General features: G+C 40.3%; 1 protein-coding gene across 3 annotated transcripts in view; it reads left to right on the top strand.

The window, feature by feature from the left end:
- Window positions 1–7,869, top strand: part of lhpp (phospholysine phosphohistidine inorganic pyrophosphate phosphatase) — a 150,276-nt gene extending 142,407 nt beyond the window's left edge. The window contains exons 7-8 of one of the 3 annotated variants that reach the window (XM_068052802.1): window positions 2,477–2,532; window positions 7,454–7,869. In XM_068052802.1, coding sequence (XP_067908903.1) covers window positions 2,477–2,532; window positions 7,454–7,482 — 85 coding nt within the window. In that variant the 3' untranslated portion in view covers window positions 7,483–7,869. The remainder of the gene's footprint in view (window positions 1–2,476; window positions 2,533–7,453) is intronic. The other 2 variants (XM_068052801.1, XM_068052803.1) reach the window with 2 other exon arrangements.
- The last annotated feature ends 6,446 nt before the right edge of the window (window positions 7,870–14,315 follow it).

Below are 14,315 nucleotides of genomic sequence, written 5' to 3'. Positions count from 1 at the left end.
GCATTCTTATTTTTTTGGGCATGCAACATACTGATTAAAGAATTAGTGCTGAGTGCTTTATTTTGACTGCAGACTTTTATTCTAGTCCACTTTGATCAAAAGAAAAAGTATCTTCCATTTAACTTTAACTTCTGAAAAAAGAGTGGCCTGTACAGAATGAGCAGGGCTGGGATCAGTGTCCTCACTGGAATATTAACTTGTGGTATGCGAGAGGATTTAATATAATGTGATGAGGGAGTTTTCAGGAATGAAAAAGAGCGAGGGGTGTCAAAAAGGAAAAAGAAAAATACAGCTATGTAATAAAGGATGGAACAGAAAGATTAGGAATTAAGTAGCAAGATGCAAGATTGCTGAATAAATTGCAATCAGGATTGAGTAGTAATTATGTGAATGTTCAGAGCATTCAAAACAAATTTGGAAATTACTAAGGCCTTTATCATAGTGCCAGAACATAAAAATGCTGGACAGATTGGATATGGATAGATTTAGAAACAAGGAGTAAAGTGGTAGAATTCTCAGTGTGCATTACAGACCATCAAATAGTGGTGAGCAGATAGAGGGCAACATTTCTAGATAGTTTATCGAACTGTAAGAATGGGGTAATCATATTGGATATTTAACTGTCCTAAGATAGACTGGATATAGCTTCTGTATGTAGTCGAAGTGGGTAATGGGAAGTCAGCCAGGAGAGCATTGGTGAAGTCAAGTTTGGAGGTGACAATGATGTGTATGAAAGTTTCAGTGGTCGAGGGTGTAAAGTAGTGACAGAAATGGGAGGTGTTGTAGAAATGGAAGTAAGCTGTCTTTCTGATGGAGAGGACATGATTTAGACTGTTAGGTAACAGTCTAAATCCAGTATGCTGTTTGACAACAGGAAAGGAAGTGGGACAACTAATTGATGAAAGAGGAACAATTGGAAATTAGTAACAACAACATAGTGTGGTTCAGAGAGAAATTGAAAAGGATAGTGAAATGTAAAAAATTAAGATACTGGACCAGAAACATGTGAAGTTCAGTGAGATAAGAAGGGATCTGAAACAAATAAACTGGGCAGAAAAGTTAGCAAATGGGGTGATGGATCAGCATGGAGAATCTTCAAATACCAAATGAATAATGTACAAAATAAATATATTCTGTTAAAATGGGTTGCATCAGTGTGTAGAATTCCTTGGCTAAATAGAGATTAAAATTGAACTTACACCTCTGTCTTAAGTTTATGTTAAAATTAGGGCTAGCAATACTAAAAAAAATTGAGAAATATTGAAAGTATATGGGGAGGTGAAAGAGGAAATTACAAGAGCTAAAAATATGTAAAAAGACTAGCATACAATCCTTATTTCCTTTGATATTATAAAGTATATAAAAACTGAAAGAATAGAGAGCAGAATGATGGGACAATCTAGTTTACAGCCATCAGCAAAGGTGCACCAAGAGAAGACACTCCACCTAAATGGATTGTGTGTCCATCATCTTTCATAGATGGAAGGATGCCAACCAACCAACCTAATATTGGAGGATGAGGGTACAATGAAGATAATAAATGTTTTACTTGTTCTTTCCAAATGATGGAAATCAGGATGTAGGTGTACTAAAAGAGAGTGTGAATAATTATTAAAGATAACTTCCAAATCTTTATCATATTTTTGCTTATAAGCCTGAATGGTTGCTCTAAGCTCTTGGTTGGTTCTTGAGGCAAGAATTTCCATCAAGTACTTTTCATCAGTTCCAGCCCCTGAAGTGCATTGTTATGGAACCAAGTAGCCAAACGCAAAGTAGATGGGTCAGCAGGTCTCAATGACATTCACCCAAGGCTGTAGAAGGAAGTCAGAGAAGACATGGCAAAAGATCTGACCACAATTTTTCAATCTTCCTTAAATACCCACATTGAGGTAGAGGACAGAGCTTCATCAATGTGACAACCCTCTAGAAGTGAAAGAAGGCTGCATAGGGTCATCATCGATCAGTTAGCCCAATGTCATTTGTGGACAGATTCTTGGATTCATAATTTGAGATGAAATCCATGAGCATTTAGAGATTCATGAGTTGGTGAAGGACAGCCAGCATGGCATTGTTAAAGACAAATTGTGTTTTCACAAATTTGAATTTTTTTTTTTAATTGACTGTGTAGATAAAGGGAATGCAGTAAATTTATTACAGATATATTTCAGAAAATGTATTTCATATAGTAAGGTCTTGGGAGGTTTGTTATAAACATTCAGGTGAATAGATTAAGATAAAATATTAGCAGCATGGTTAGAAAGTCAGTTGGCAAACAGGAAACAAAGGGTTGGGTTTAACTAAATCAAGTAAGACAACTGTATATTAACACAGTACAGGTGTGGTAAGATACTGCACAAACAGAATTACATCGATTTGCATGTAGTGGTTTGTGGGGGAGGGAGAAATGCTCTGATAACTGAAGTGAGTCATTTACAGACCAAGATTACTACAGTGAGCAAATATGTTGTGATTCCAGGTACCCCAGACTTGACAGTGGAGCTGCAGGTTGTCCAGTGTGTCTATTTAAATCATGTATGTATGCATGAGACCTTAATGAAGCTTCCCCGCCTGGCTACATCTTTCACCACTTGCCCCTTCAAGACGGTCGTGGTGCCGGTGTGCGCTTATCACCAAATTTCACCTTGTCCAACCCCTCTAACCCCCTCATTCAAAATCATCATTCTCCTATTGTCCTCCCAATTAGGATAAAAATGTCTCACCAAGATATCTTCACTGCTTTCCTCTGTTAGCCTCTGTACCGAACAACTTCTCATTTTCGGTGATTTCAACTTCCATCTCAACTCATCATGTTCTCTCACCTCTGAGTTCACTGCCAAGATCTCACTCCATGCAAACTCCCCAACCCATGTTCACAGCCAACTCCTTGACCTTGCCATCTCATGTGGTCTTGCTAGTCCCATCATATCAATCACAGATAAGACTATCTCTGATCATTTCCTTATATCACTCTCCACCCACATCCCCCTTCCGCACCCCAATTCTTCTTCCTTCTGTATCGCCCCTGGGAAAAAACTATTCCCCAATACGCTTACAACTGCACTTTCAAAATCCCAACTGTCTAGCATTTGGCCCTCCATTCGCCACAACATTTCTGCAGCGACTGATTTGCTCAACCAGACCCTCATAGGAACATAGGAGCAGGCCATTCAGCCCATCGAGCCAGCTCCACCATTCAGTATGAACATGGCTGATTATCCACTTCAATGCCTTTTTTCTCACACTATCCCCATATCTCTTTGTGTCATTGTCATTTAGAAATCTGTCAATCTCTGCTTTAAACATACTCAATGCCTGAGCTTCCACAGCCCTCTGGGGTAAAGAATCCCAAAGATTCACAACCCTCTGAGTAAAGAAATTTCTCCTCATCGAAGTGGCTTCCCATTATTTAGAAATTGTGTCCCCTGGTTCTAGACTCCCCAACCAGGGGAAACATCTTGGATGCCTCTACCCTGTCTATCCCTTTAAGTATTTTGTAGCTTTCAATGAGATCACCTCTCATTCTTCGAAACTCTAGAGAATACAGGCCCAGTTTCCCTAGTCTCTCTTCATAGGACAGTCCCACCATCCTGGGAACAAGTCTGGTGAACCTTCATTGCACTCCCTCTATGGCAATAATATACTTCCTAAGGTAAGGGGACCAAAACTGCACACTGTACTCCAGGTGTGGTCTAACCAAGGTTCTAAACAATTAAAGCAAGACTTCACTACTCCTGTACTCAAATCCTCTTGCGATAAAGGCTAACATACCATTAGCCTTCCTGATTGCTTGCTGCACCTGCATGTTAGCTTTCAGTGACTTATTGATGAAGATACCCTGGTCCTTTTGTACATCTACACTTTTTAATCTCTTACCATTTAAGAAATACTCTGCACATCTGTTCCTCCTACCAAAGTGGATAACCTCACATTTTTCCACATTATGTTCCATCTGCCATGTTCTTGCCCACTCACTAAGTCTGTCCGAATCCCCTTGAAGCCACTTTGCAACTTCCTCACAACACACATTCCCACCCAGTTTGTGTCATCCGCGAACTTGGAAATATTACATTTGGTCCCCACATCCAAATCATTGATATATATTGTGAACAGCTGGGGCCCAAGTACTGATCCTTGCAGTACCCCACTAGTCACAGCCTGACAATGCGAGAATGACCCGTTTATTCCTACTCTCTGCTTTCTTCCTGTTAACCAATCCTTAATCCATGCCAGTATATTACCTCCTATCCCATGTGCTTTAATTTTTTTAACTAACATCCTATGGGGGGACTTTATCAAAAGCTTTCTGAAAATCCAAGTATGTTATGTCTACCGACTCCCCTTTTATCAACTCTTAGTAACATCCTCAAAAAACTCCAACAGGTTCATCAAACATGATTTCCAATTCATAAATCCATGTTACTATGCCCAATCAGATCATTATTATCCAAGTGTCCATTTTTCACATCCTTTGATGCCCTAGTCCCCGATAAAACCATTACTCTCTCTCACCCTGGCCTTTACCACGATGCGACCCTCACCTCTGTTCCCTTAAGTCCGAGGGACGCATACTTGAAAGGATATGGTGAACAACAGATTTAGCCATCTACTGCCAGATCTAGCTGGACCACATAAAACATTACTGGGTTCTGCTTTTGTCTGCTAAAACTGCTCACCATTCCAGGATCATCTTGGAATGCAAAGATAAACCCTGGCTTCTTTTCTCTGCTGCAAAGCATCTTCTTAAACCCCTCTTCTCTGTCCCTTCCACAGTCATCCCCACCAATAAGTCTGAGAAGCTCATGGACTTTTTTGTCATTAAAATTGAGACCATCCAATCAGCTGCCTCTGCTCTGTCCCTCCCTTCCATTAGTTCATCGCGCCAAACTTCCTGTAAAGTTCCCTCTGCCCTAGCCGTTTCTCTAGCTTCTCTCCTATCTCCTCTCATGCCTTCTCCAAGCTCATCTTGACCTAATATCTCCTGATGTGGCTTGGGTGTGGTATTTTGTGCTTTAATGCTCCTGTGAAGCATCTTGGGAAGTTGTATTATGATAAAAGTGCTATAGAAATATACATTGTTGTTCTTCAGATAGGTGATCCTGTCAAAGTGTGACATACATACATTGCAATTTATGTTCACAAGATACACGATCTCTCTTTAACATCGCCACTGACCACAACCCCCTCTCGACACCCACCAATTACTGGGGTGTGAAATTGAATTATGGCTAATGTTGACAACGATCCGTCATTGTCCTGGAGTTTCCAGTAATTAAAGATTAATCTCCTGGACACTTTTGGAGAAATCTAGGAGAAAAAATAATAGATTCTTGGAACACTTTTGTTCATTATAAAAATATTGGAGATGGGGAGAAAAGGTTGTTTGAGTGGGCAGAGCGATTGGAGCTGAGAGGTCATGTGATAAAATCTTCAAGAATGCATCCATGATTGTCTTAAATATGGCAGTTCAGTGGTGCTGAAGACTGGTGCACCAAAATGAAGTGCCACAAAAAGGGCTGGGAGTTTGCATGTGTGGTTCCTTAGAAAGTTTTCTACTTTGACTGTGAAGACAGGTACTTCCTACAGGGTGGTAAATCATGTGACAACAACATGCCCTCATGATAAGCACTGTCTAGTGCTCATCAAATGGCTGGCACCATCAGTGGTCTGGTTCTGCATCTACCTTGTTGGCCAAGAAATTGTACAGTGAAAGGTGGTGGAAAATGGGCAGAACATTTGTTTTCCGAACACAATTGGTTGTGTAACTATTTAGTATGGAAGTGATGTTATGCTTTTTCTTGGGGGCATGCAATGTCATCTCAACTCTTCCAACATGCTGCTGACTAGTAATCCATTCCACTCTTATCTGATATTTGATAACAGTGTGTACAGATGGTGCTGCTTGTAAAACTGTATGTTAAGCTGAGACTTAACTGTTTAAGGGAGTATGAAGAGAGTTTAATTTGCTCTGAGATAGTATCAGTTTGCGGTTCCCTTTACCACCTGACTGGTTTTCTCGAAACTGTCACTGTCTGCTTTTTTTTTGATGTTGTTGAACCAAACAGTCAGTTCTTTTACTGTATACAGTTTCGGTGTACTGAACTGGTCAGTGTGTTCAAAGTACTGAGTACATAATGTACAATCCATTGTAGATTACATTGTCGAAAAAGTTGCATTGTTGTAAGTTCTTGAGTATGGTTTTCAGCGAAAGGAGTAGGTTGAATTTTTTTCCTACGGCTTCATTCCATAAAGGACAACTATATTTCCATGATTTTTTTAAAAATCGTTCTCACCAACTGTTCTACTCTGTAATTAAGGCTACATTTTCTGCCCATTTACTATTGTTGGGTGAAATTATGTTTTGCACGTCTGGTTTTAAAGAACTGGAGAATGAAACTTTATACATTTAGCACCTGAGGTGCAAGATGAACCTCCCTGTACACTCTCCACAACCCCTGTGTTTAGATGTCAAAGTGTCTAGATCTCAAACACTAACCGTGTGAAGGCCATTACACTAATTGCTGAAACTTATTCGCACAGCTCTGGACTCTGCGCACCACGATTTGCCCTTTATGAAACAGGCAAGCAATTCTTTTTCTGCCACACCAGACTAAGGATTAACCATGTAAGGAACATGGAAAGAAATTCTTTAAAAAGAAAGTTACAAAGAGATGCCAAACCTGTGCTATCTTTTTTTCTAAGAAAAAATCACTTGTGTTTTTGCTGCAACAGTTGCTTCCACCAGCAAACACCTGTCACCTCAATTTGAAGGCTCACTTCATTTGTGTTCTTTCATTTCCCCTGCCCTCTGCCTCACCTTTAGATTTCCCCACATTAAACAGCTTGCTCAAGCTGAGCGAGAGCATGCAGACTTTTGCATATGTTGAGAATACATTGATATCACAGCATCTTTTCTACATTGCAGATGGCACTTATTCAGAGTGTGCATTTAACAGCACTTATGATGTAGATTTGTGTTTATGATTTCATGTTGCTTTGTTCCCAACTTCTTTCAGTTGCTGTAGAAGATGGTTGTTTGGAGAGCAGGTGCTTTCCTGTTCTGGGGGGAAAAAAAGAGGGAAGAAAGAGGGAAAATCAGAAGAGCCATCTTAGAGCAGCTCTTGCTTGGTTTCTGGTGGCTGGCTCAGAACTATATTGGCCCAGTCCCGGGAGAAAGATCTTCCAACATTTGTGACATAGTCTAGAGATAGTAAAATTTCATTTCAGGAGAGAGCTCATTTCCTCATTAACAAATAAAAATAAATAATGGTATTTGGTGTAAGACTGATTCTCAAAGTTTTTGTTATCCTATTTAACTGTGATCTACATCCCTGAACATCTATAGTCCATTTTGGATGCTGAAGCTCATATAATTAACCATATAAGGCTAATGAGTCATTTTCGAAGGGACAATGTGTCCAGTCAGTGAATTATTTTTCTGTGACTTTATTTACAGACCTTGTGATGAACAGCACCCAACAGTGAAGGCAGATGGGTATGTGGACAATTTAGCGCAAGCAGTCAAAATCCTTCTCGAACATCTACACTAGCAACTTGAACACTTGTATCCAAGAAACATCTGACGATGAACAAAGAATGTGAAGTCATTAGAAATTTACAAATTCATTTACTCTGGCTGCTAAGATGGGGATAACCCTTGAGGTTACAAGTCCTCTTAGAATTAGCATTGTTTTTTAGGATTTGGTGATTGTTGCAGAGCAGTAAATACTGGATGAAAGAATTATGCTAAGTTAGTTTGCTGTTGACACAAGTCTAAGTGATGTATTTATGTACAGTTATGTAGATTCTGATAAAATTAGGTTATCTGTACATCATACTCTGATACTCTGAATAAACATAATTTAAATCTAATATTGAAGTTTCTCATTTCAGTAAAATTTTCCCATTAACTGAACATCACCTACTGTTTGCCATTATCAGGTCAAATGGTTAAAGTAATGAAAGTATAAATTTAATTTAAAGATTTCTATTATACTGTGGCATCATCTGCTCGGTGCCAGTGTATGACCCAGAACAGGGTCATTTCACTTTTGGATCTGAGTTTGAGTTGTGCCCAGCGAGTTAGAATAACTATATTCCCTCTCTAAAGGTTGATGGAGAAAAGAACCACAAGCTCAGTTTGTTAAAAATCAAATAATCAGGGAACATAAAGTCACAAATCTCTAAAGCAAACTTGCCACACAAACGCACACAGAAAGCCCATGTCCCTGGCTAGAACGAGTGGCATTAATGCAGTTTGGATTTGTGTCTGTTCATTTTCATTCTTTAGCTTAAATATACAAAGTAAAGTTATAAGTTGGAAATGTTATGCAGTATGAACTTAAATGATAGTTGTTTGCTGACCTGGACTGGCAGAGTAATTGTACAGCTTATGATTTTAGGAATGTTTGAGTTAACATTCAGAATTGATAGTTTGAAAGTCTATAGAATGAGAAATATATTGGAAGGGAACCTTTGGTGGAAAGGTACTGAGAGAATGTTAATTATTTTGCCTTGTAGATGAGATACAATGCTGTCCCACAGCAAATTGCAATAAGAATGTTACATTTGGGCTTTTCTGCAACTCTCTCTTCATATTCAAAGCTAATTGCAGTTTCCATAAGCAAATCATTGCCCCTATGATCTGAAACTTACTGTTCTTGTTCACAACTCAGCTAAGATTAAGAGTTTTGGATTTACGATTCCCTTTTTATTGAAATAAAAATAGAAAGTGCTGGAAATACTCAGCAGGTCAAGCAGCATCTATGGAGAGAGAAGCAGAGTTAACGTTTCAGGCTTGTGACCTTTCATCAGACTCTCATTCTGCTGAATATTTCCAGCACTTACTGTTTTTATTTCAGATTTCCAGCATCTGCAGTATTTTGCTTTTACTTCCCTTTTTATTGAGCTATTCACTTCAGAAGTCACACACATTCTCACCATTCAATCTTCATCTCCAGGAATATGTTATTTAAAATTCACATGAAAAATATAATAGCAAACAAAGCTGTGCTGCCATCAAAAGAAGCTCCAAGAATATGAGCAATGTTCAGGTATTCCGAAATCCTTGAGTAATAATTTGCTGATTGCAATGGTCACGACTGCATGGTGCTTCACTGGTATCCTCTAATGGATTGAACAACAGCATGATTATCATTTTCTCTTTCCCAAACCAGCAAGTTTCAAATCTTGGCCAAGCTACTGAAAGGTGCCAAATGGAGAACAGACAATTTACCATAGGGAGTAACTAGCAGGCAAGCCATATCATTGGCAGGTTAAACGACTTGTAGATATCTGCTATATTCCTCCTTTTCATGTTAGCTATGTAGGACTAGAATTGATTTTTTTAAAACCTGAATTGTATGTTTACTGTCAAGTTGGCAGCAGCGTATCTATTCATCGCATATTTTAATTGTTTATAAAATAGTACCAACGCTGAACTACAAGACGAATATAGAAGAATCCATGTGTCCATAACAGCATATATTCAGGGAAATCATTGATGGATTGTTTGATCTGTGAGTGTTTGACATCTGGGGACTGTTTCTTCTAACATTTATGCAGTCTCAGATCTGTTTTAAAATCATTATATTTTCACACAAGTTACATTTCATTGACTTCTTGTTGCTGTCAGATCATTTCCCTGTTTCTGGAATCTAAAATTTAAGGAAAAAAATGTATACATCATAGAGTGACTTTTTTCATTTAATTGTTCTGTAAGTAATGCTGGAGAGCAAAATATATTAAGAATAGAAAGAGACCAGTAGACCAGACCAGAATAGGACAAGCAGGTAGTTGACTACTCAGCAGCATCTGATAATTGTACAGAGTTGGACAGGATGATGAGTTCAAACAAGTTCAAGTTATTATTAATGCTGAAGTGTTTGAGAGTCGGGGGTCACACGAGATTCACGGGCCTATGCTTTCATTGTAGCCATTAATAAGAACAGGCAACACCAACCGAGCTACTGCTGTCTTTGCCATATCCTCCCTTACATCGCAGTAGGTTTTGCTAACATACCTTCTGCCACCATCACCTCTACCCCGCTGTATGAATAATGTTCCGAAAATGAAGACTATCCATCTCCGGAGGGTCTCCCATCTTAACTGGTTGGAAGAACCCCTGTGAAATTTCAGGACCATCAGCAAGAATTTAATCTGTAGCTGGACAGTGTTCATTATTTTTCTAAACCTAGTGTTTAGAGATAGGTTACTGAACAGCAGCCTTGTAATTTGATTAGTTCCAATCTTTCAATGTTGTCTGGTCTAGAATTAATTCTGGACTATCTTGTATTATTGCCAGCCACATCATCAATGGATTGTCTGGAGATCACTCTATCCTTACCTAATTGCTTTATGAAATATATAGAATTTAGCTCAAGTTTCACTAAATGGCTGTTGAGAGGATGAGATTTCCAAGGCTGCATTTGATACTTAAAAACCAAAATAACTGCACTGCCTTTTCCCATCAGCGGTGGTGCGAATGTCAGTGTCCTTTGTTTGAATATGCACACAGGCATTTGATTTGCATTGGATCATGGCAAGAAACATATTTTGGAACAAAACCAATGCAATTTTGTAGTGTTGGATTTTACCAGCTCACTAGGGACAGGCTGGGAGGTGGGTGGGCGGTGGCGGAGGAAGGGCCCATAAAATGGCGAGGGAAGGGAGGTGGTCGAGTGCTCGTCGTCTTCCTGCTGCCATGGTATTTTACCACCGGCGGGGAAGGTAGAGGACGGCTATCCCCCCCAGAGGCCAATTGTGTCACTTAAGTGGCCAATTAAAGTCCTTTTCCTGCTGTCTCTGGCACTTTAACAGGGTGGGCGGACTCTCCGCCACATGGGGATAACTGCTGGTGACCTCTGGTGGCCTTTCTGCAGAATCGGGAGGAGGGGGGCGCATCCTAATCAGGCACTCTGTGCCCACAGATGGGCCCCCCAGGGGCATTTTCCACTCCTGTGGCAACACCACCACCTCCCTCAGCATCCTCCCCCAGACCCCCTCCCTTCGCTGGGGCCTGCCTGACTGACCCCAACAATTTCCAACCCTACTCGCCTTGTTGTGAGGGCGCCGTCCTCCCAGTGGCGCCACTGAGACTGAAGAGCTGGCGGCCCTCTGATTGGCCAGCAGCTCTTGAGGCGGGCTCTTGTCCCTTAAAGGAATGGGAGCCCCTCCGGTGACAAATTAGTTGCTGGACGGGCCTCAAATGTGGCCGGATGTCCCAGAAACCACCGAGGCAATCTTTGCATCTGGCTTTCAGGCCTGTTATTGAGGCCCCTGCCACTCTGACAAAATTCAGCCCACAGTGGAGCTTTTTTTATACATTCAAAACCAGGCACCTATTTAAGGATGTCTTGAACTAGTGTAAAGGGAGAATAATCAAGTTACTGTAAATTTCAACTGACAATGACCTTTCACTACATAACACACCCCATGCTGGGAATAATCAGAGAAAAACACTCGTATGTACAATGACATGGTAGTTTATGTTTGATTATACACTTTTCTGTCACATGGCCTTTTTCAAATTAAGATTTTGGCACATGACCAGCTTTTTTGAGCTCTGTCATTCCACTGCACTGACTGTTCCTAAGATTCAAATGCAAACTTGCAGCAGAAAAAGTATTGTATATGATCTAATTTGTTTTATCTATACAGGGGCACTGTTTGAAGATCTGGATTGGAAACACACTCATCCTTTAACTTGTAACAATCTGAATGTGTTTTCCTCCAGCAATAACAGTTAAAAATAGAAGGTGGAGGGGCTGTAATATAGAACTCCTGTCTAGAACCCATCATAGTGCACATTCAGAAGTGTTGGCCTGTTACTATTTTGGAATCGCCATTCTCCGTAGTTTCTATAGCATCATCCCCAAACACTTAACACATCCAAACAAGGCCACCTCCAAGGCGCTGTGGGGGTTTGCAGCCTGCTGGTATCTCAAAGATTTTCACCATTGTACACTAGGAGTGTTCATGAGTGATTTCAGAGTTGATAGTTTCAATTAGCTCCAATGACTACAAATATGCTTAATGTATATTGGACTGGATGTAATACATAAGATTTATTTTGAGCTTTATACAGCTGTAGCATAACCTCCACCCCTTTGTATTCCAGCTTCCTTGAGATGAAGGCTAATTTTCCATTAGCTTTTTAAATTTTGTTTTTATCCATTCACTAGTCTTTAATGGTTTCTGTACTTGAACTCCAAAATTTCTCTGCTCCTCTAGAGTTCCTAGCTTCTCACCATTTAGAAAGTATTTTGACCTATCTTTTTTAGGTTCAAAGTGGATGAGCTTGCACTTTTCCACATTGAACTAAACTGTGGCAGATAGAGTTCAATCACTTTATCTATCTAGCTACCACAATGTACATTTGCAACTTTCTGCTGCCATCTACACGATTATGCCATATAACTTAATGTTGGGTCACTTGGGTACACAACATTCTATTCCTTCAATTAAGTTATTGATGTATGTAATGTATAAATGTAGTGGAAAGTTGAGCATGGAGCTCTGGCGAGCACCACTAATCACATTCTGCCAACTGGAGTACATGCCTGTTAGCCCTGCTCTGTGTCGCCTTCCTCTTAACTAATTCACTACTCATGTCAAAAGGTTGTCTCCAATTCCATGTGCTACCATTTTTTCTAACAGTCTCTCATGTGGAACTTTATCAAACATCTTCTGAAAATCTATATACTAATAGCTGTAGCCCATACCTACAACATTAGTGACCTCCTCACAAAATACTACGAGGTTAGATGGGCATAGTTTACCTATTACAAATCCATCTGTGATCAGTTCCTATTTCTCAAAGTGCTTGGTCACTCTGTCCCTAATAACAAAATCTAGTAGTTTCCCATAACAGACGTTAGCCTAATAGGGCGATAATTTCCTGGCTTATGTTCTCCCATCCTTCTTAAATAAAGGAGTGAAATTGGCAATTTTCCAATCCAAGAGGATTGGCAGTGGGAAGTAATTGTCAAGATCATTTACCTGTCTGGTCTGAAATCATAGGGCGGCGCAGTGGTTAGCACCGCTGCCTCACAGCTCCAGCGACCCGGGTTCAATTCCAGGTACTGCCTGTGTGGAGTTTGCAAGTTCTCCCTGTGTCTGTGTGGGTTTCCTCCGGGTGCTCCGGTTTCCTCCCACATGCCAAAGACTTGCAGGTTGATAGGTAAATTGGCCATTAGATATTGCCCCTAGTATAGGTAGGTGGTAGGGGAATATAGGGACAGGTAGGGATGTGGTAGAAATATGGAATTAGTGTAGGATTAGTATAAATGGGTGGTTGATGGTCGGCACAGACTCGGTGGGCTGAAGGGCCTGTTTCAGTGCTGTATCTCTAAACTAAACTAAACATTTCAAATCACTTAAAATGGGTTTATTTTAGTCACAAATTGCTGTAAACACTTTAAAAAAATAATTTCTAGTGTCTGCACATCCCCAATTCCACAGACATGTTGCAAAAAGAATCAAAACACCTTGAATTTTGGGGATGAGAACCTATAGGCCCTCCTTATGAGGTTGAATGGTACTGTAAGGGTGAGGGCTTGCCACAGTACCCAAAAACTGTTGGAGAGTCAGATGTCTTGTACAAACGAGCAATCTTTATTTAAAAGCATGCAAGGAGAAGTCCTACTCTCACGAATGATTGTCAGGGTTCTGCTAGTACATTGTTGCAGTAGTCATTTTATATAGTTTTACAGGAGGTTTACTTGATACACTGTTTCTTAATTACATCATCTCCCATCTATTGCCTTCCCTGATCTCATCTGCCTTGGTTATATTATTCACCTCATCAATCTCCTGATTATCCTATTCATAGGATTCTTAGGCTATTCTTAGGATTCGGGTGTCTCCCTCCTGAGCTCATTACTTTCTGATTAGGTATTTATATAATTCGGGTGTCTCCCTCCTAGCCTTGTTACCTTCTGATTAGGTATTCATATAATTCGTGTGTCTAGCAGGCAAGTTTTCTCAAGTTACAGGGATGTAAGTTATGCCAAGTATCCCATGGTTCCCTATGCCAGTCTCCGCTACAGTCTCCCTTTTGGCCCTTGGCCAGCACCTGACCCAAGGTAGCCATTACCCTAGCATCCTCTGCCTGTCGGATAATCCGGGGATCTCACTAGTTTCGATGAACTTCGGATCCTTCCTTAGCATCCACTTGCAACCTCATCTGTGTCCTAGTGACCAGGCTTAGTCTGGGATTGATACTTTGTATTACTCTACATAAATTACAGCAATTTTAGTCGTCTGCATTACTCCCGGGGTACACCACTTCAGTCCCCCCTTTTGGCCCTAGGCTACTA

Source organism: Heterodontus francisci, chromosome 20 (genome assembly GCF_036365525.1).
Source record: "Heterodontus francisci isolate sHetFra1 chromosome 20, sHetFra1.hap1, whole genome shotgun sequence".
NCBI classification, from domain to species: Eukaryota; Metazoa; Chordata; class Chondrichthyes; order Heterodontiformes; family Heterodontidae; genus Heterodontus; species Heterodontus francisci.
The sequence above is the reverse complement of the archived record's forward strand: the minus strand, read 5'-3'. Positions and strand labels throughout refer to the sequence as shown.